The 21919-nt window shown below is 40.4% G+C and overlaps 3 protein-coding genes across 9 annotated transcripts; 2 read left to right on the top strand and 1 right to left on the bottom strand.

The window, feature by feature from the left end:
* The first annotated feature begins 120 nt into the window (after positions 1-120).
* On the top strand, positions 121-6873 carry klhdc2 (kelch domain containing 2). 6 transcript variants are annotated; one of them, XM_018663504.2, is made up of 14 exons: positions 121-235; positions 912-1199; positions 1303-1382; positions 1506-1623; positions 1774-1886; positions 2617-2701; positions 2923-3006; positions 3174-3254; positions 3401-3459; positions 3820-3929; positions 4041-4113; positions 4267-4354; positions 4456-4508; positions 5255-6873. In XM_018663504.2, exons 2-14 carry the CDS (start codon positions 930-932, stop codon positions 5376-5378), a joined length of 1338 nt encoding a protein of 445 aa, XP_018519020.1. In that variant the 5' UTR covers positions 121-235; positions 912-929; the 3' UTR covers positions 5379-6873. The 6 variants fall into 6 exon arrangements, with proteins under 6 accessions (XP_018519020.1, XP_018519023.1, XP_018519024.1 ...); XM_018663507.2 differs by having other exon boundaries at positions 142-235; positions 915-1199; XM_018663508.2 differs by having other exon boundaries at positions 166-250.
* Positions 6857-16810, bottom strand: LOC108874922 (ribosome quality control complex subunit NEMF). Its single transcript, XM_051078361.1, is given in 33 exon segments — positions 6857-7180; positions 7646-7725; positions 7836-7879; positions 7962-8068; positions 8183-8218; positions 8512-8730; positions 8901-8978; positions 9378-9519; positions 9911-9960; positions 10067-10109; positions 10250-10348; positions 10350-10545; positions 10631-10751; positions 10835-10893; positions 11022-11079; positions 11315-11427; positions 11557-11619; positions 11703-11806; positions 11911-12063; positions 12167-12340; positions 12426-12634; positions 12828-12968; positions 13091-13166; positions 13263-13333; positions 13421-13494; positions 13624-13713; positions 13815-13882; positions 14010-14158; positions 14247-14372; positions 14761-14863; positions 15336-15404; positions 15544-15619; positions 16678-16810. Coding segments are annotated over 32 exon segments (3252 nt in total). The 5' UTR covers positions 15603-15619; positions 16678-16810; the 3' UTR covers positions 6857-7102.
* LOC108874924 (MAPK/MAK/MRK overlapping kinase) lies at positions 15772-21890 on the top strand. 2 transcript variants are annotated; one of them, XM_018663502.2, is made up of 12 exons: positions 15772-16148; positions 17395-17509; positions 17970-18059; positions 18153-18223; positions 18338-18416; positions 18501-18549; positions 18650-18828; positions 19058-19159; positions 19315-19488; positions 19648-19807; positions 19916-20113; positions 20352-21890. In XM_018663502.2, the coding sequence occupies exons 1-12, from the start codon at positions 15965-15967 to the stop codon at positions 20427-20429; spliced, it is 1479 nt and encodes a 492-aa protein (XP_018519018.1). In that variant the 5' UTR covers positions 15772-15964; the 3' UTR covers positions 20430-21890. The 2 variants fall into 2 exon arrangements, with proteins under 2 accessions (XP_018519018.1, XP_018519019.1); XM_018663503.2 differs by lacking the exon at positions 15772-16148 and adding an exon at positions 16163-16586.
* Positions 21891-21919: the final 29 nt, after the last annotated feature.

The raw sequence follows: 21919 nt of genomic DNA, 5'->3' as shown, positions 1-21919 counted from the left end.
ATTAAGTATTTTCTGAAATAGCGAACCTCAATTATGATATAATCACCATAGACTGTATATAAAAATATATTCAGTCTATGGTAATGACGGAGTACGCTATTTTATGTTGACCTTAACAAGATGGCGGATTTAAGTAGTCGACAACTTCCGGTCGTGCCCCCAGAATGCTTGTGATGACCTCAAACAAATGGCGTGCTGCTTTTGAAATTCACAGGAAAAACAAACATTTTGCAAGGTAAAGTGGGGACAGGTGCGAATCTATTTTCCTCATGGCTACGCTTACACACGTAGGGGAGCTTCGACGCCAACTTGCCTGAAATTATTTTGCGACGAGCCTTTCTCCAAACCGTCGGAGAGTTTAGCATTTTGAAGTTTACAAACGTTCTGCAGCTAATGGGCACGACAGCTGTGCGTCAGTTAACTGCGCTCGCTGGGTTGGTGACCAGCTAAATTGTTAAGGATATTTTTATCCGATATACCTGTTAATGTCAGACTTTAAGTCGTCTTCTCTTTGATACAAAGGCTAAGCTAAAAGCGGATGTTGATGTAGTAACCTAAATAGTTAAGCTAGCAAAGTAGGTCAGCAGTAATCGTGCCGCGAGCTACGCTAACGTTGTGTCCGGTCCACGGTTGACATGAATTAGCTGATTTATCGCTAACAAAGTGGTCTTAAAAGTGGAAGGTATGGATCTAGGCAAAACTGTGCACCTTAAATAGAGAGAATGTCCAGATGCTGCTCTGCCCTACTGTCTTATAACCAGCTTTAAAAAATTTCATTTCCAGTGTTTTGATTGTGGGTTGTTTTGTTAGCCTATTTTTAGGTTATTGGGAAAACTAATCAGTTAATAAAATAATCCTATCAGCTCGAACCTAGGTGATTTCTCCCTCTCTCCCTCTTCTTGCCTTGACAGAAGACAGGAGAGACTAGAATGGCAGAGATGGAGGAAGACGTTGGGGATCTGCCAGCCAGAGAGGATGACAATGACTCAGACAGAGATGAAGATGACAGACTGTTTGCTTGGATGGTAAATGACGACATGGATGAGGACGAGGAGGAAGATGAGGTGGAGGAGGTTGAGGATGAACAGCCTTTAGACACTGAGGCGTCTGAATCATTTGAGTTGGACACCCCAGCTGAGCGCAGTGGTCATATAGCAGTCGTTGACAGAAATATCATGTATGTATGGGGTGGATACAAGGTAAGCATGCATGTCCTAAAACTGCATTTTCTTTACATTTAAATTTCTTCCCCCACAGTTTTAATATTTATTTAAATTCTATTTGATCCCTCCTGTGTACCAGAATGCTCAAAACCACGGCTTCTTTGACTTGTATCTGCCCAGAACTGAAATCTGGACATACAACATGGAATCAGGTGTATGGTGAGGATTGTTACATCTAAATTGCGTATTGATACCATTGTCATCAGCGTTAAATTTATCAGCCATTCATTTACACACAAAGTGGACAAACAACACACACTAAAAAACCTCTAATGTTCACAGGACAAAGCATATAGCTGGAGGTAACCTACACACATCCATGTCAGGCAGCTGTGGGGTGTGTGTTGATGGAATTCTCTACCTATTTGGAGGTCATCACGCCAGGGGAAACACAAACAGGGTCTGTGTTACATGAAGAACCTTTCCTAGCATCTTCCTGTTATTTCCAAATGATTGCATTATGTTTGCACATCAGACTTTGAGGAGTGCCAGTCTTCCGTTTCTGCTGATCATCTTTCAGAACTCCTGTGTTCTGTGCTGTGATTTATAGATCTACCGCCTGCCCCTGAGAGCTCCTAGCCTTGTGTGGGAGGAAATGACAGATCTTAAAGGACTCCCTCCGTCATCCAAGGACAAATTAGGGTGCTGGGTTCAGAAGAACAGGTGAGGGATGGCTGCATTTTTCTTCTGGATTTTGATGTAAAATGTTATTTAAACTGTAATTTTCAAATCCAAGGTATTAACCCATTGTGCTTGGGAAAATGGAACATAAACATGATTAAAAATAGGATATAAATATAAGATGTTATATAACTACAGCATGTTCGTTTGTATGTTAGATCCAGTGATGGAGAAGGTGCTCACAAGTGCTTTAAGTGATTATCAAAATAACTGCCAAGTAGGTGAGTGACAGTACAGACAGACTAATCCTGTCTGTACTCTCTCACACACATACAGGGTCAGACCAGGTCAGTGTGTTGTAAGTCAGAGGTTACTGACCGAACAGACAATGCAGCTGTTGCCAGGAGGACAATTATTTCAATAGCACATTTTATAATGGACATTTAAATGTTCACAACTCTTTTCATTCAGGATTAAAACTGTAAACAGGACACATACTTTGATGTGCACAGAGGGATATGTTCTTGAAGATAGGCCAACATGTTTGATGTGTTTTGGTAACCACTTTCATTTCCCACATTTTTTTTTCTTCAAAATTTGATATTTGTCCATGTTATTGTGGCCATCAGGAATTAAATTTGAACCACATGATTATGTTTTCCCATAGTTTTGGTGGTTAATAATATGTAAGAATAAGTACACAAAGGCAACCACAGATCGTTTTCTCGGAAGAGATGCTTCACACAGTTCTTATCTGGTACTGTGTTCACAGACTTATATTCTTTGGGGGCTATGGCTATGCTGCACAGGGGCCTCACCGAGGGACATTTGAATATGATGAATCGTCTTCTCTTGTGGTTTGTACAAAGATGAAACATGCTAACCAATGAATAGAAGTGTTTCATGGTTTAATTGATGTATATTCCAAAAAATGTCACAGACAGTTTTATAAAGAACCTTGGGTATCTGCTTTCTGAAAAACACAGTTTTGTAACATTAGGCACATTTGTTTCATTAGTCACATTTCAAGATTGTGACGTAAAATGTGAATGTTTCCCCTTGTGTTTGTTCACTGCAGTGGGACAGCCCTGGGCGAGGTTGGAATAATCACATTCATATCCTGGACCTGGAGACATATACATGGAGCCAGCCCATCACCACGGTAAACACATGCACTCATTCCAGCTTCGTCACACATAACTTTACACACACATACACGCTGAGAGCCAGACTGCCTCCAAAATATATGATGTCTTTTAAATATCGGGATAAACAGTACTGGAGTAAAATATTTGACGTGATCCTTTTTCTCGGTATGGCCCAATGTAGGGGAACACCCCGTCACCAAGAGCAGCTCACGCCTGTGCCACAGTTGGTAACAGAGGTTATGTGTTTGGGGGACGGTATAAGGTAAGGGTCTCTTCATAATGAATAAACATGATGTTATCTAGCTGCTCAGATGTCACAGCTTTACAGGTATGCCAAATGCATTGTATGAATACATTTTGCCTCTTGATCTTCAGCAATCTCCTAATGAATTTTCCTTTGGTCCTCAGAACTATCGACTAAACGACCTGTACTACATTGATCTGGACACATGGGAGTGGCATGAAATGTAAGCTGCTGTGATTTGTGTCTGACACCTTGTTGTTGTCGTTGATTATGAATTCTTAACAGACTTAATTTAAAATGTAGACAATTAGACTGATTTTCAGTACAGACTTTACCACAGAATATTGGGACCTCCTGATGTAGTAACTTGACCAGTTTGGCTAATAATCTGAGAAGACATCTAAAATCAGGACAAGTCTTGAGCGGAACCTAATATTGGCACTGTTAACTTTACTGTGTGCCACAAGTAATCCATTTTCTTTCTGTGTTACATATGAGCAAGCTTTCTCTACCTTCTAGCATTCTTTAAATTGTCTTTTTCTTGCTCAAATATTCCCATCTGACTTTCCCTGCCTCCCTGTAGGAGCATTCCCCAGCAGTGTCCTGTGGGCCGGTCTTGGCACTCCTTCACTCCTGTGTCACAAGACCACATCTTCCTATTTGGAGGGTTCACCACAGAAAGAGAGACACTGAGTGAGTATGACACTTGACCATGAGTTGGGAAATAATCATAGCCACCTTAAAATGATGCCTGATCTTACATCTGCTGGTGTTTTTATTTATTTATTTTTATTTTTTATTTAGGCGATGCCTGGCTGTACTGTGTGAGCAAAAACGAGTGGAAGCCTTTCAAACACAGTCACACACAGAGCCCCAGGTGATTATCTCCTCTGACTGTTAACATCTGGTTGTATGCTCGTAGATCAGTCTTCTTCTAAAAGACTTTGGGAGATGACCAGACTTGGCTGTGTGTTTGTGAAAATGTTTACTGGATGCAGACGATTCTTAACATTGTGCTTGTGCATTTTAGGCTGTGGCACACAGCATGCTCTGGCCCTGACGGGGAGGTTTTTGTGTTTGGAGGTTGCGCCAACAACCTGTTGTCTCATCAGAGAGCTGTAAGCTGAACATTATATCTTCATATATACAACATAGTTTATTTACATTTTCTTGGACTAAACCTGATGTTTCTTTATTTTCTTTTTTAACAATTTGACAGGCTCACAGCAACGAGTTATTGGTTTTCAATGTTCAACCCAAGTCACTAGTTGGGTAAGTGTGAGCAGAAGTAAAAGCAATACTCTCAGGGTTTCCACATGTCCTGGAAAACCTGTAAATTTAGAGACTAGTTTTCCAGCCATTAAAAAATTGAGATTGATTTAAATTACAGAATACCCTACAAATGAACGGATAAACTGTGCGGTATTAAAGAGTAAAATCCTTTTTTTAATATCAGAAACATTGCTTTGTATCTGTACCAGATGCCATTGACAACAACCGCTATTTTACCTTGCAGAACATGACAGCTGCTTCCTCGGTTTGTTAGTTTGTGTTATTTTGTAGTACTTTTAGTTATGTGAATGATCTGAGTACTTCTTCACAATAACACAAACTAACTGATGGAGGCAGCTGTATTTCAGCAGCTTCCATGTGCTACAAGGCAAAATGACTTTTTGTCAATGGAGACTGGTAGCAATAATGTTTATGGTCAAACAATAAAATTGTGTGTCTATACTGAAAGTGTACAGATTATGCAATTCATTAATTTCAAGTTTAGATTAAAAATTTTAGATTTGCACTTAATTATACGAGAGATTTTGCCATGGTAAATTATATGACCATTTGTGGGCAAGTACTGACCTGCAGTGTCAAGAAAAACTCCTAGAAAATGTCCTGGGAAGGTCCTGGGCAATGATTTGTGGGAACCCTGACTCCATGTAGACTTATTTTATACCTTAAATCAAAATGTTCATCTTTTCATTGCTGTGCGCTCACATGTACCTGTCCCCACTCTGCAGGTTCTGTATGGAGGCCATTCTGCAGCACAGGGAGCGTCTGTCTAGTTACTGGGACTGCCTGCCTAAACCTATCCTGCATAGCCTCAAACAGAGAATGGCACGTGTCAACACACTGGGCTCCTAGGTGAAGCGGAGGCTAACAATCTAGTCCAGAGGATTACAGAAGAATATGTATGTATGGATGAATGAGATGACTGTTTCTATCAATGCAGGTAGTCCTATTAGAGCATTAGTTTAGTGCTTTGTGGACACTTGCATACATAAAACAAAAACTTTAAAGCAATAGTGAATGGCTGTGGATTTATTGGAAATGGGTCCTGACTGGCACACTAAGGTTCACAGGTGACCCTCAGAGCTGTTTATCAACTTCTTCTGTTCCTGTAACTCTTGAAAAGCCAGTAGAACCTTCAGTGGAGTATTAGTGATGTTGCTCAGCCTGTTGCTAGCATGGCATATACAACAGAGCAGAAATCCCACACTACTTTTGGGTTTGTTTTCTAAACCTAAGCTTTTCGTAAGGATTTCTTTCATCACTCCTAAAAAGCTGAACATGATAGCATGGTTTTCTGTCCATATTATTACATAAATGTAAAAATCTATTACTGTGCTGGATAAGAAAAGGGTAACTTTTTGTAATGACTGTGTTTCTGTGGAGGTGTTGGAAAATCATTATTTTATTTTTGTTAAAATATGTTAAATTGTGAGATGTTCTGTACTAGCCAGTGTAGTAGCAATAGCAGTAGCAGCAGCAGATGGTCATTTAGCTTACAATAAGGACAGAAAACACCACCCATGTTTAAAGTTAAAGCAAGAAAATGTATTGTTGGAGGAGGCTAGTGGGGAAAAAATAGTTTGGAAACCTGGCAGGATTACAGCTTTGATTTTTTAGCAACTCCATTTTCTCCTGAAGATTACTGTGAATGCTGTCATGGGGACAGCTCAGATTCTTTAAATGAACTCATGTGCCAGTCAGATGTTAAAATTGTGACCTTTACTGGTTTTCCTCAGAAACCAACCAACCAACTTAAAAAGTCATTGTCTTAACACTAAATGTGGTGATGCAAGGCTGAAACAGTTTTGCTGCAAACAGTGAAGGGTTAGGGTTAGGGCTAGGTTTTTTTTGTTTTTTTAAGCCAGCCTGTTTCTTTAATGATTCCTGTCACTAATGTTTGACACTGTCTCAAATGCAGATATTTGCTTGATCTTGGGTAGTTTGCTTAAGTTCTCTTAGACCTAAAACTAGTGCTTTATGCTACATAAGACCATCTACTCTGGAGCCACAGCAATGTTAACTTTCAGTTTTTATTTGTATGTACAGTTATTTATATATTTGTGAGGAAATGTGTGGGTTTTGTGTTCTGAAAGTGGCTTTAAAAGCCTTTAAATTGTCACGAGCGGCTCCTGTAGCATTGGAATTTTATTAAATCAATAACTTCAAATACTGCAAGTATAGTGGATGTTGAGCCACATTGCACTGAAATGCCTCATGTCTGTAGGGCTTTGTTTCTATTTGCCTGGTTTGCACAATGTTCCCTTTTGTGTTTTTTATTGTAGGATTGAAAGCATAGTGTTACTTTGTACTCAAAGAATAAACACATACCATAAGTTGTGATCTATTATTCAGCTTTGTTAATTTACAGAGTTTCATTTCAAGCATATTGTTGGTCAACAAATACAATTAATCTTAAAAATAAAACAATTCTTATTCAAACAGGGGAACTGTACTGAGGATCAGATTTTAACTTGTAAGCCGCTGTGTTTGAAATGTGGATGATGTTGGCAGAGTTCCACTGAAATAAATCAATCTGTTCAGATCTGTGTCTTGCCAGGTCTATATTCACCTGTCTCTTATTTCTTCTTAGCAGCCAGCAGGTTTGGAGCAGACACTTTAACTTTCCCTGGCATATTTCTGGATAGGTCAGTATCCTGCGACACAGAATGAGAGAGTGGACATAGTTAGAATTTTAACACCAAGAAAAACAAAGCTCCTGTATGATTAGCACTACTGCTAATTACTGATTACAGATTAATCAATACTACTTTTAGTCTGTGAAATGGTGAAATACCATGTCAACACAATCTCCCAGAACCCAGCAGCTGGAGTGCTTATTTTGTCTGATTGACAGTCTAAATATCAAAGATGCAATCATAGAGAACACAAAAGCATCAAATTCTTACAGTTAAGAGGCTGGAAACTGAATATTTGGCATTTCTTCCTTGATAAATGACTAATTATTTGACAATGAAAAGTGCATAGTTTTTCTAACTGTAGTAATCAACTTAGTAAATTTACTAATTCATGAACATGACTTGAACCTAACAAATTGTAAATACTTAATAGAATTTAGAGTTACTTTTAACAGATTACTTAAGTGTAGTCAACTTTTTTACCTTGACACTGCGGAACAGGTCTTTTTCTCTGGTTGACGCCTCTTTGGCTTTCATAAAGCTGAAAACAGCGGTGCGTGCAGCTGGTAGGAACGAAAAAATTACATTACTGTACATTCTAAAGGCAGTCTTTTTCACTGTAAAGACAATAAGCAAAGCGTTTATGAATATCAGAATGGATCACTATTCTTACCTTTTCCTTTCTTCTGAGAGCCTGGTGTCAGTTTCACCTTGTGTCTGTGGAACACAAATGACTCATTAGCACGTTCACTCTTCACTCCATCTGTCTCTTACACACAGAAAGGTTAACTGCACATACTTGTAGTTGGAAAGAGCCGTGTATGGAGCGCAGACAGGCACAGCAAACAACAGCACATCCTCGGGATGAGGCTGGCCTGTCAGAGAGGTGAGCAGATTCTCTGCTTCCTGGGGCAACACATGAAATAAATGATTTAAAATCACCCTTTACTGCCTTTAGATTGTATTGAAAAGGGGGGATAATGCTTTCTGATACAGTCTCTATTTACACAAGATGCCCACCTCTGCTCCAGGGTTGTCCTGGTCCACATCGTCCTCCTGAAAGAGGAAAGCATAGATGGCTTTAAAGGAAATATAACACTAATACAGAAATACAAGTTAGTTCAAAATGTTGCTGAATTCACAAAAAATATAAAGCACCAGATGCTAGGAAAATTGGCAAATAAATCAGGAAAGGTCTGACTCAGCAATAGCATAGACTAACAACAATTTGAATGCTACCAGCTACCATACACTAACCAGGAGTCATTCAAATCTACATCAAATTCTACACATACATTTACTTGACAGGTGACAGAGAGAAATTAAAAGCATGGAGTGTTGTCATCTACCTTGTCTTCCTGATCAGCAGCACCTCCCTCCTCTCCAGGCTGCCTGTCCTCCTCACCACCCTCTCCCTCTGTCCGCTCCTGTTTCTTTGCTGCAGTTTCCACATTACGAGGTTTCTGAGGTTGTTTATGAGCGGGTGGTTTCCTCACGGGTTCGTCTTTACCTTTCCCCTTCTTTCCTTTCTTCCCCTTATCCTTCTCATCCTTAGTGGGGCCAGCCGACTGAGGGGGAAACACAGTTATCATGCCATTTATGGTGAGAGTATTAAGGATTCTGTAGGCCGAAACTGCAACAGCACTAAATCTACAGCAGATGGTGTCATGGCAATGTCACTGAACAGGAGTAACAACTTTGTGTTGAGGGTTGCATGGTTATTTTTATTCATCCTCACCCCTAGCAGCTGCATCATCAGCTCCCTGTCCTCTTCATCCTGGTCTTTGTACTTCTCTTTGATCTTCTTCAATTTGTTCTGAAGGAGAAACACACATGAACAGCATAAACAGAGGTATTAGTTACAGCATTTCATACACATTGTTTTTGTGATTGACAAAAAATAATTACAGCCCTCTATCAGTTACAGACAATGAGAAAATATATGTTTTTTACTGATGCTTTCAATAATCACGCTAGTGTTATTTGCCCCCTAATCCCTTGTAAACTTAGCATAGGTTTAGTCCTGGGTTTGATCTCTCATTCCTGTTGTTTTACTCTTAACTTCTCCTTTTTAAATTGATCGTGCATAAAGCAGATTTATAAACTGGAGTTTTAAAAAATAAAATTTTACCAGCATTTAATGTTTTAAAGCTAGATTTGACCCACAGCACAACACAGACAAACAGAATGTTTTAGCTTCAGACTTCTCTCTTACCCTTTGGCCTCTCTTCACTTGTGGCTGGGAGGGGCCGCCTCCACTTCTGGACCCCTGATCGGCTGCTGGTGCACTGGATGAAACGTCGGCCGCCTCCTCAGAGTCACAACCCTCCTGTTTCTGTTTCTTCTTCTTCTCCTCTCTATGGGGTCAACACAGAAAAACCAGAAAATGTAATTAATGACCAGCCATGCTTCTTTGCACTTGGGCCAATCAGAGCCTTTATAGAATATGTAATCATTAATGGTGAAAATTCACCAGTCATATCTACACATATTTAGGAGTGGTAGAAGAGAATATAGATACAGTGTGTTCGTTTTTCTTTTGTTTTTTTTTAACCACATCTACCTCTTCTAACTATGGAGTACATATCTTACGAACTGCTCAAATCCTAAAAAAATGTAATACTTCAATATGAAGAAAAGAAAAGCAACCATCCACCAGAGTACATTTAAGTATGTCAATTATTTCAGTTGATTGCATCAGTCTAACGCCACTCCTCCGCCAAAACCAATTTTTCCCCATCCACTCACCTTCTCTGCTTGGCCGTCATGTGTTTCTTCCCCTGTGAGTCTACCTCAGCCTGAAGAGAAGTTAATGACATGTGGTACATGCAGTGTTATAAATGCATCATTTGACTTTGATGGGATTACTTAAATGTGCATGGCCAATGACAGTTGACTAATTACCTGAGTGGTTGTTTCCTTTTTGAAGCCAGGGTTCTGAGTACTTCTAGAAATAGGGAGAGATACTTTAATGAAGTGCTGTTCATTGTCACGTGCAGTTAAAGAGCGATTGGTTAAATAGAGCTAGGAAAGGCCTTTCCATTCCTCAAGTGTTTGTTCCAGTGTGTAGCAGTGTGGTAACGTTACCTGCTAGGCTGTAAATGAGTGAGGGAGATGGTCGTATCTGGAAAGCTGAATTCTTCACTCTCTCCATCCTCTGTCACCTTTTCCTTCCCGCTGTCCTCCTCTCTGCCCATCCCCTGCCTCAGCCTCCATGTTGCTCCGCTTCCCCCCTTGTTCTCCTTCAGGCTCCTCAGGAACAGCGACCTGCTCTCGGCTCGCACCATCATCCCCCTCTGCTTTGTTTTCCCTTTTCATCTCCTTGTTCTCTTCATCTCCTTCTGCTCTTTCCTCGCCCTGATCTTCATTACTGCTGTCATCGCCTGCGAAGGCAACAGAATCAGTTACAACACTTAAACATAGTAGTTTTAAAGATAGCAAATAGAGTCAGTTGTTGTGTCCTCCTACCCATCAGCTCCTCTCCTTCATCTAACAGCTCAGCAGTTCTAGACGTGACCTCCTCCATGTCTTCCTCTACTGTCTTCACTTTTCTCTCCCCTTTGTGCCGAAACACGCTCTGTTCATCCACCTGCACATGAGCAACCATGAAACTTTATTGTTAGAAGGTGACAAAGAATTTAAATGTTAGTCACAGCTCATGATGGTGTTTACCTTGAAGAGGAATCCAAAGCCCATAATCAGGTAAGAAGGTGGTAGAAAATTTTTCTTTCCTGGAGAGAAACACAACAAAAGTTCAGTCCTCTCTTTTGCACCCACAGAGCTCTGTTACCAGTTGCTCTTCTTATTTTTTGTTCTGGTGACTAACAAAACTCATGCTTTAAGTTTTAGTGTCTGATACCTCTGATCATGAAACTTCCAGTGGTCAGGTACTCTCCTGTAGGAGCTGTCTTAGACACCTGAACAAAAATGATAGATGTAATACTGCTAATTAATAATAAATAATGTCAAATTTAAATTCTTTCGGCTGAGACAGACACAGATTTGTCCCATTAAATCAAAAGATGCAAAATGATGTAGTATTCTGTACAGGATACAAAAAAGAAGATAAACAAAAACAAACAAACAAATTAAAAAATTAAATAACTAAAGATGTCCAATAGCTAATTTAATAGCCTAATATTCCTGACTCACCTGATGATGATGGACCCACCAAGCGCTGGTGATGATCTTGGCGTCCCAAGCAGCACTGTAGCACACAGCCATGGTGCCGGCCTCTGTCAGGGTACGAGGAGGGATGGGATCACCTGGAGAGGTGGAGGAGGGCAGAAACACATAGAAATGATTTAAAATTAACATTAACTACCATCATAAACTGACAAGTTAAGTCAAGCATTGGAGGTAAAGGTAAAGAGAAACCAAACATGCAAATGTACCTGATGGGTTTTTAATAACACAACTAGTCGCTCCATGGAGGTCAGCGTGAACATAGATATCACCTGATGAAGTCAAAGGTACACATGATGAGGTAAACCGGCTCAGTTTTGAAAGTATTTATTTTTCAAGGTGAGCGTGTGTTTACCGGCCCGGAGGTAACGTTTGACGATCATCTCGTTCTGCTGCTGGTCCCTTCCTGCGATGATGAGATAATTCTCAGAGCTGATGAACCAGAGGAACTTCTCAAACCTGCCACAAGGGAGTAAAGGGGTACACTGCTTGTCAAGTACACACAACAAAGAAAAACAAAGTGTGGATATTTGCATAATGCATAATGGTAGTGTGTGTCTTACCAGTACACTTTCCTAGCCTTCTGAATGGTGGTCACTGTCTGGACTTCCTTCAGTGTTTGCTGTGTTTTTTTCTCTGCCGATTTCATAGCCTTATCTGCTGCTTCAATGGTTTTCTGTTCCTTCTTTTCAGCACTGCGCTTGAAGTCATAGTACCTAAGAAAAACACAACACCAATATCCAACAACTGTAAAAACAATGCTTATGATTCTCCCCACAATGCTCAGTCCTGTGTCTAAAGGTTTACATGCAAACCTACTTTTTGGCATTGGCATAAGCCGACAGGCCAAGATCCACATCCACCAACATGGGCTTGTTCTTCTGCAGCTTCTTGTTCTGTCCTTTGTCTTTATTTTTGTTTTTCTTCCCTTTCTCTTCTACTACATCTTTGTTCTCTTCCTCTTCCTGGTCTTCCTCAGAAATATATGGATTCCTAGAGGGAAAAAGACAAAAAGATGCATGAGTAGTGAACAGAACGGGCTGTTGTTCTAATGTTTCTGTATCAGTGATGGTCTCACTTTAAAAGCATGGTGATGTGGTTAGTCTGCAGCTTTAGTTCCTTGATGGCACAGGCCACAGGGTCACCAGCAGCCTGTGCTTCCTTGACGATGATGCCGATCTCAGTCCAGTCCACCTGATTGGCCAGCGCACTGCGCACCACCTGCAGCGCCCTCTCCACTACAGGCAGGTTCATCTCCACCAGTTCACCTTTTACTCTGTCCACCTCCTGCAACACATTAGATAAAGGTTGCTTATGTATGTGTTTCAGCAAAGTTAACATTAAATTGGCTGACCTGTGTGTGCAAGTTTCTGTTAATTCTTCTCAACAACACAAAAATGTATGATTCACAGGTGCAGGAATCATTATGTGCAACATTTATCTATGGCAGACAAAAGGTAAAAGCTGTTGTGTTCCTAACCTGTGCTTGGTGCAAGGCCTCCAGCCTTTGCTCATGGTCCCTCTTAACATTTTCCAACTTCTTAAGAGCTTGTTTCTCCTGCTGCAAGGCCTTCATGTCGATTTTCTGGCTCTCCATCTTAGAAAAGAACTCATCCACTGCCTGAATGAGAGGATCGCATTGGATTTACATCACATTCTTGCAAAAAGTGTTAATTTGCATTGCAATTAAGAAAAGATCAATATTCTTTGCCAAACAAGGCATCAAGGAATGCCAATATTTACCTTGTCAAAAGTATCAAACTCCAAATATGGGCTCTTTGCATGTTGAGCGAAGAGGAATGGATGGAATTCATCATATCTGTGAGTTGACATCCTCATAAATTAATTAACCGTGTCATAGATAATCATGTGGGAAAAAAGAATGTATAGTATTCCTCACAAAAACAAGACATACGTGAGCAGTTCTTCGCTGGGTTTGCCGGGAGTTAAGCTTGGTTTCTTCTCACTTTTTTGAATGATGTAACCCTTGAATGAAACAAAGCAGAGTTTGTGAATGTATCAAATAAAAAACAGGGCTTTAAAGCCCTGTCCCTGAAAATAAAGGTCTCTTACTTTGCCAGTGAAGTTCTCAGTTTTTTCCATGTATGTTTCTGCAATCTGCATGGCTTCCAGGATTTTAGGTGCAACTGAAAAAAACAAACAAATCAAATATTGTGAGCACTACAAATTTATATTATAGCCATCATCAAACAAAATCTAAAACACTTCACTAAACCATATGTCAGCAACCTTGTCTGTAATTTGCTCTGTTATACCTTGGGCAGCATCAACTTGGCTGTCAATTTTGACAGAACCTGGCAGTCCTGCTTCTATCAAACTGTGTTCTATCAGAGTGGCTCCATAGGCTGGAGACGTGATAAGAAAAGACACAAAACTTGTTTCAGTCTTGACATGATAAAAGAACTTTAATACATTTAAAATGAGTATCTGTTGCCTGGCTACTTACGAAGGTGAGGATTCAGAACCCTTTTCACTTGCTCTCCGTTTTGTGCTTTGCTGAGAATTTCAGTGAGTCTATGTAAACATAAAACAATAATAAAGAAAGTTTTCACTGATAGAGTAATGACACATATTCACTGAATTCTAACAGATCTCCATTTTATCCATAAACTCAACAAGCTATGTGTAAAGATGTGGTTACCGCTCTAGACAGATGAGAGGTTCGGGGGGCCTGGCACTTTCCACAGGGTACCGCTCTCTCACAGCGATCTTAACATCTTCTGCCTCAGCTGTGCGAAACCGCAGCAGATTCAAGATGGTGTATTCATGATCTGCAAGTATGATGTTACCCTGACAACAGATACAGACAGACCTACAAATCAATTTACGCGCAAAATAAGGATCTGAAATAAACCAACTTTCAGTGTAATATTCTCACTCTGTCATAGAGTTCAATAATCAAGTGGTAGGCAGCCTCATCTGAACCAAACTGGATGTCGACAATCCTGTCAATCCCGAGCTGCTTAACCTGGGTCAGTCGCCGTGTCTTGAGGTGTTTTCGACACTAGTGAGGAAAAAAAAGTTGCGTTAATATTCAACATCATCATAGCAACCAACCAAAAAATAAGCAAATACTGATCTGCAATGGGAGAAAAACTGCAATAACCAGAAGCCTTTGCACCAATACTATCATGTGCTGTATAAACATACAGTTGTTTAGGGATGGAAAAAAATCATGCAAACTGACATATGATTTGACTGATGTTCACCACAGTGGACGACAAGGTAAGAAGATCTGTTTATAGTGACATTGTGGGCAAAATAAATGAATTACATCACATTAAAAAACACAGTGTCATTACAGTGAAAAAATACATGACAAATAACAACACTTGAGTCTTAATCAATAAACAAGACATGTTTTTTAGCAGTGACTGATAAGATATTCTTACTTTCATTGCAAAGCCAGAGGGCATCATGTTCTTGGGCCATTCAAAGTCTGTAGAGTGAATACGTGTCCCAGACTCGACCAGGAGAACGGCTTTGCTGTCAGGCCTGAGACAACATTATAGCACTCAGTTAAACACAGTGACTGACTGTGAAATGTAACTAAGTATGTTCAGTGGTGCACAGTTTTGAGTACTTCCATTTAATTCTTCCTCGTACTTCAAACTTTTAGTGAGAACTATAGTTATAAGTCACTTTGCAGACTCTGATTTTACGTACAAAACACATGTCCAGTTTGAAAAATATGATGCACTGTTAGAAATCAAACTACTCATGTGTATATTCTTCTTTTAACATGAGCTAACATGCATCAGTAACCAATCAATAATTTAAACTCTGACAGGAGCCACTGCTGCATGAAAACTTTTACTTTTGATATTTTTACAGATAACATTTCCTCACTTCTAATTACAAATTTGACTGAGTATTTTTCTCACTGTGGTTGGTATTACTACTTTCATGTCTCATAAAACGCCATGTCAGTCAAACTTTTGGAAGCAACTTTTCAAACTGTCCTCACTTTTGCAGCCGGATGAGATACGTCTTATTGTCGATGTCATACACGTTGTTTACTCTCATGCCGATGTAGCTGTGAAAGAAGACGGCAAAATGAATGAATGGAGTGATCAACACTTGTAAGCAAGTCCACATTAGCGATGGTTAGCACAGCCAGAGCTGGCTAAGTTAAGTTAGCAACCCGGCTGGAGGTAATATAACGTAACACCTACTTGGCATTGATCTCGGCAATAACTGCCCTGATATCCACAGTAGTGAATCTTGTCTTCATGGTGACTTAAAAACTGCCTGCGCATAAAACAACGAATGCAAACATTCACATTTTTAGTGCAACATCAGCAGGGAAAAACATGCAGAATTTCTGTACATGCGCGCAACTGCATAGTGTCTACGGAAGCCGACGTAGGGCAAAAATGGTCAGGTCCACGCCTTTTACACACACACACACACACACACACCACACATATTTGGCTGTATGTGAATAGAATGCATTGATTGTGTATTGGATGCACTGGTGCCTGGTAACGTTATGCTATGACATGAATGCAGTGGACCAGCAGCTGTGCTCTTGCGGGAACTGTTTTATAGATATTTTAAGCTCATGGTAGGCTCTTTAGCAGTCAATGTGCACTAATGATGCACTACTCAAACTGGCTTATTGGCGTGAAAAACAGGGCAAGCCTTCGAAATGCATGCAAAACACCACCTAACACCGACTGGAACAACAGGGGAAATGTTGTGGACATGAAGAACAACAACCCGCAGCCTAATGAAAAGACATCCGAGCTAACGGTCACCACCCACCTCTGGAAAAAAGGTAAGGAGCTGAATTATATAGCTGTAAAAGAAGCATTCGCGTCATGTCTGGGCCTGCGGCAAACAATTCTACTTGACTGACATTTTTTTTTCATACATGGCAGGGCATATTCAGCCGCGTTGTTAGCTTTACGTCCGAATATTTTGAGTTTGGCGGCTGGGCTGGGGGTGAAAAAAGAGAGAGATACTCAGCCGGAGTTTCCAGTTTCCTCCTCAGGTCAGAGCGGAGGGCGAAGGCGTGCTCCGTTACCAAGGCGACGGTCAGCTAACAGGGCTCGCTAACGGGGCTAAGCTAGCACCCGTAAGACGACTTCATTGTCCCTTTTGACACCTCGATGCGTTAAAAATTCCTATATTCAAAGTTGACATCGAAATGTACTGTCCAGATGTTATGGATAATCGACTTACATGCGGCGGCTGAGACTCAAAGGAATGCACAGTAAGTTGAGAGTTAACGGCTGAGCAGAGTGACACGACTTTTGACAGGAGGTCGCGCGTCGTTGTCCAAAGATTTCTTTGTTTGTTTTTACCTTTAAGAGTTCTTCACTGTGTCTTGTAAGCAAATGATGCGAGGTTTTGACCGTAATATCCTTAATAATCATGTTTTCTTTTCAGCGTTTTTTTACATCTAAGTTTTCCGCCCATAGTTTTAAGCAGCGTTGACAGATGTTACTGAAAATGTGAAAATTCTGACTCAACATGTGACACCTGAACTCACCTGTCATCAGTTAACTTTTTCTTGCACTGGCACAACACAAATGCAGTCTGGAAATAACTGAGAGATTCACAGGTCACAGGTTTTAGTGCAATGCCTGGTCGGATTTGTGACCATTAAAAGGGAAAAATCACCTTAAAACACTGCTTGCTGTGTGACGTTCTGGGAAATTATGATGTGCGTTTTCATAATTTTCTTACTTTTTATAGCCCAAACAATTAATCAAGAAAATAATTGACAGACTACTTGATAATGGAAATAATCTTCAGTTGCAGCCCTGTAAGAATGTAGGGCTTCCTATTGTGAATCAGAAAATCCCAATTCCCTATCCCAATACAATTATCATGGGCTTTAATGTCCATTGGGTGTGTTCCATTTTTAACTGTCTATGGAGCACAGGATTTCCCTCTAGATTATAAATGCAGACTTATTTTTCTGCTGTTCATGTACTCACAAATTTCAGCTGTGAAATGTGTTCGTGCAAAATGTCCCCTTTCATCGGTCCTTGTCTTTGTTTCTAATCCATGTGCAGGGTACAAAGTAATCAAGAAAATCGGGGAGGGTACATTTTCAGAGGTGGTGAAAACTCAGAGCCTGAAAGATGGAAAGTTCTATGCGTGTAAAACCATGAAGCAGACAATTAACAGGTATGTATCCTGCAACACGTTGTCCTGTGCACTAGCAATCAGTGGTGCAGTTTTCCTATAATGCGTGGACCCTTGAAACTTGAGTCAGCAGCTTGACACCCCCTCTGCTTAAGTATCCTATTAGATGTCAGCCTACTCCGTCTTTGACCTTGTAGTGATGAGGAAACAAAAGATGTTAGTGCTTGAAATGTGAGTTGTCTGTACAGGTTTTTTTTAAACTAGTACTGATTTCAAGTGCACAGTTGCTTTAAATCAGTGCAGCCATTTATGTTGACGTGTCCACACACTGTAATAACATTATGCTGCTGTTAAATTAAGCAGTGATAGAAGTGAACACCTTCAGACCAGTTCCCTACAAACTCATCACACAAAATCTAAAATACAATATGCTTCATGACTGTATCATAAACCACAGAGTATTTATACACCTGTCACATGATGTCTGTTCTCCATTGTTAAGTCTGGAGCAGGCCAACAACCTGCGGGAAGTCCAGGCAATGAAGAGACTGAGCCCGCATGCAAATATCATCCAGCTACATGAACTGATTTTGTGAGTACCAGAGTGTAGGTTGTCAGGAATTTACTGTATTGCCTTGAGCTAGTGTGGCGTGGCAGTTCCCTTTACTCTAATTCAATGTTTCAGTGACAAAGAAACCGGCACTGTGTCTTTGATTTGTGAGCTGATGGAGATGAACATCTATGAGTTCATCCAAGGTAAGTGAACGAGTATGACAGAGTACAAGCATATAGACAACCATGATAAGGGTGGACTAGATGTGAAGTTTTTGGATGAATTTAGAGCTGATATCTGTTCTTTGTTTTTTGCAGGAAGACAAACTCCACTGCCTGACCACACAGTAAAGCATTACATGTACCAGCTGTGCAAGTCACTTGAACATATGCACAGGTAGTTATGGAAATATAACATTTAAGTTCACATGAAATGAATAAAATAACCTTAAACTGCTTTTTTCTTTTTTTGCTTTTACAGCTGTGGGATCTTTCACAGAGATGTGAAGCCAGAGAACATTCTCATCAAAGTGAGATCCATCATTATGATAAATTTGCTTTCCAGAAACCTAACAGTGTCAATTTAGCTTTGAGTCATATACATCTGACATTATTTTGTACACCTTGCAGCAAAATGTTCTGAAGCTTGGGGACTTTGGCTCATGTCGGAGTGTGTACTCCAAGCCCCCCCACACGGAGTACATTTCCACGCGCTGGTATAGAGCCCCGGAGTGCCTGCTCACCGATGGGTATTACAGCTCAAAGATGGACATCTGGAGTGCCGGGTGTGTCTTCTTTGAAATAATGAGGTATCTCTGCAGGGGAAGGGCAGTCCACTTAGGGTGGGACAGGACTGTAAAAGTTTTTCTTGATTATGGTTCAACTACAGTCAGTTTCCCAGTGTCTGCATTCACTTTCCTGTCTTTGTAATTTGACCAACCTCCGCCACAGGCATAAACAAATGTCAAACAAATGCTGTGTAAATAGCTTTTTGTTGAGGGGCTCAGATTGTTGGCACTGTACACTTGTGTGTTTCAGCTTGAATCCCCTTTTCCCTGGAACAAATGAGTTGGACCAGGTTGCCAAGATCCATGACGTATTGGGGTCGCCAGACCAAAGTCTGCTCCAAAAGTTCAAGCAGTGAGTGTTTCCTCTTCAAATATGTTGTTTGAACTGCTTGTCTCCTTGTTACTGCGGCACAGCAGCACATAAAATTTAAATATCTCATTTTTTTCATCTCATTTTTTATGTACTTGCAAAACAAGAATTCTCAAGGTTGTCTTCATGTCTGCCAGGTCTAGAGCAATGAATTTCAACTTTCCTCTAAAGAAAGGCACCGGCATCTCACGATTAATCCCCAACTGCCCTGCTCCGGCTCTGTCGCTGCTCTATCAGATGCTCGCGTATGACTCCGACGAACGCATCACTGCAGAAACAGCCCTGCGTCACACGTACTTCAGGGAGATCAGGTAAAATGAACAATATACATAAGAGGTATTTTATAACGTGACACTGATAGTCGGCCAAATAGGAAACACTTCAGGGCCTTGCAACTTTGTGAAGGCAAAATAGTATATTATGCAGTTGTTTTTAATGGAGATCTTGCTTGCTCTTGCTTTTTCCCCCAGGATGGCAGAGAAAAAAGCTGACACCCTTCACAGAGTTTCTGGGCCCATGGATGCAGTTGGGAGTAGTGGGACGCACGGCTCCTTAGAGCACATGTGGCGCCCAACCCGGTTCGGCAAACAGCTGAGGGGAAGACACACAAGGCAAACACCTTTAATGAGCGTGAGTTTGAACTATGTTTAAGTCACCTGAAGTGAAATGTCCAAGGCCCACGAGTTCAAAGAAATACAACCACAGCTGCTGCCATCTAATACTCTCTCCCTCTCACAGCACAACATGAAGCATGTAGCAGAGCCCCTCATCAGGCGGAATGTCCCTCATTATCCCACAGAGCTGCCCAAGCTCAACATGGTTATACCAGGACCGCAGATCTCCTTCCCAGTCTCCACTATGCCTACGTTCACTGTCACTCACCGGGGCACACTGCCAGCCATCACGTCCAAAAAGTGCCAGTCACAGTTGGCCAAGGTAAGCACAGGAGCACCACACAGGCACCATGCTTTTTAAATTTCTCATTTAAGGCCTCCTAGGAGTCACATCAACTAAGGCCACTGAGGAAATTAAGTAAAAGCTGATTAAGTATTATTTGTGTTGAGGAAAAAGGAGAGCTGTTCCGTTAATAGAGCCAAACAAGTGTCTTGGTGCTGCTTTCAATAAGGGCTTTGATTTGGCATTCAGCCTGCATTTCCTCTCTCTCTCTCTGCAGCCCCGGGATGAGTCACACCGCGCAGCTTTCAAGACATACTACATGCCACCGCTGGATAGGAAGCATGGAGGTTACTGAGAGCCAAACAACACTTCAGCATTTGATTTCAAATGGCCTCTTACTGTACTGATTGAGAGATTGTTGAGAGAACAGAACACACACAAACACACACACAAAAAAAATGGAACAAAGACCACAGAGTCTGTCAACTTACCGGTTATGACTGCTGCACTGCAAAACTGTTTAATCCTCATAGTAATGATGAAATTCAATGTGATCTCTACACAAACAATGCTAGATTCATATTAGAGTCATATTATGTTGGATTGAGAATGTGTTTAGTTAATGACTTCAGTTTTACTTGACCTAGTCAGGTGTTATATGTTTACAACTGATGAGAAATATACTTCAATCTGAGCCTTTCACACAAGCTAAGCAATAAGATATTTGACCAGCTGACAGCTGTTTACCCTATGTGAATTAAATTCTGTAACATGATCAGCGCACTGGAAAATAATACAGTGGCTTTAAAAAGGTATCACACCCTTTGGACTTGTTCCCGTCATGTCATTTACAACTTTGAATCACAAATGATTAGGTGAGCTTTTCTGACACTAATCAGCAAAAATTCTCAAGTCAAAGAGAAGATAAGTCTCTACAGGCAGATCCACATTAAGTGTAAATTCATGTAAGCATTCATCACCATTTGTTGTGACATACCTAAAATATTGCTGATATTCTTGTAGTTAGAAAATGTCCAATAGTACACAAATCAGCAGTAATTAATCAGCTCTGATTCAAAGCTGTCAAGTAATAAAATGTGAAAACTTCCAAGGACAGGGTTGAATACCTTTCAAAGGCACTGTATATTGACCGTCTCTTTCCAGTAGCTGTGAATCAGCTCCTTGGGACAAGATGATTTGAGGGGCAGAAGTCTTCCTGTACAAAAGTAGAACAGCAAAAACATTCACATTAAATGCTTCACAATTATTCTAAACTACAGAATTGCCATTGGAGAAGTAATTTAAAGGCATATTTCATGATCCAATGTAAATAAACAGCTACATGTGGACTACACAGAATTGTAACGAAACAAACAAAAATGACTTTCCTTTTAGATCAATTAAGTATGTGACACCAACTGTATATGGTCAAAGATCACAGTTTGGGCCTTTAAAAGTCCCAAATCAGATTTTTGTTTTTTATTGCTATATTAAAAATGTAGCTTGGCAAGTACCTTCATACCCCCTCACTTAAAGCATTGCGGCTTAAAAAAAGTACCATTTCATTCAGAGCTGTGAGCTCATTAAAATGGACTGTGACTCAATCTGCACTTTATTGTATTGGTTATTGTGATGCATAATCAGAGTAAAAAAAAAGTTGTCAAGTATCATTTGTATGTTGTTGTCATTAACCTGCATTACAAATACTTCACTCTCTTACATAATGTCTACACAAACTCCTGACGCAAAAACAAACTGAACAAATGGAAGAGAATCATGATTTTAAAAAATGAATAATAAACTGGGAAATGTAAAATGTTATCCACTTCAAAATATATTAGCCTC

Source organism: Lates calcarifer, linkage group LG19 (assembly GCF_001640805.2).
Source record: "Lates calcarifer isolate ASB-BC8 linkage group LG19, TLL_Latcal_v3, whole genome shotgun sequence".
NCBI lineage: Eukaryota > Metazoa > Chordata > Actinopteri > Centropomidae > Lates > Lates calcarifer.
This window is presented reverse-complemented; position numbering and strand designations above follow the sequence as displayed.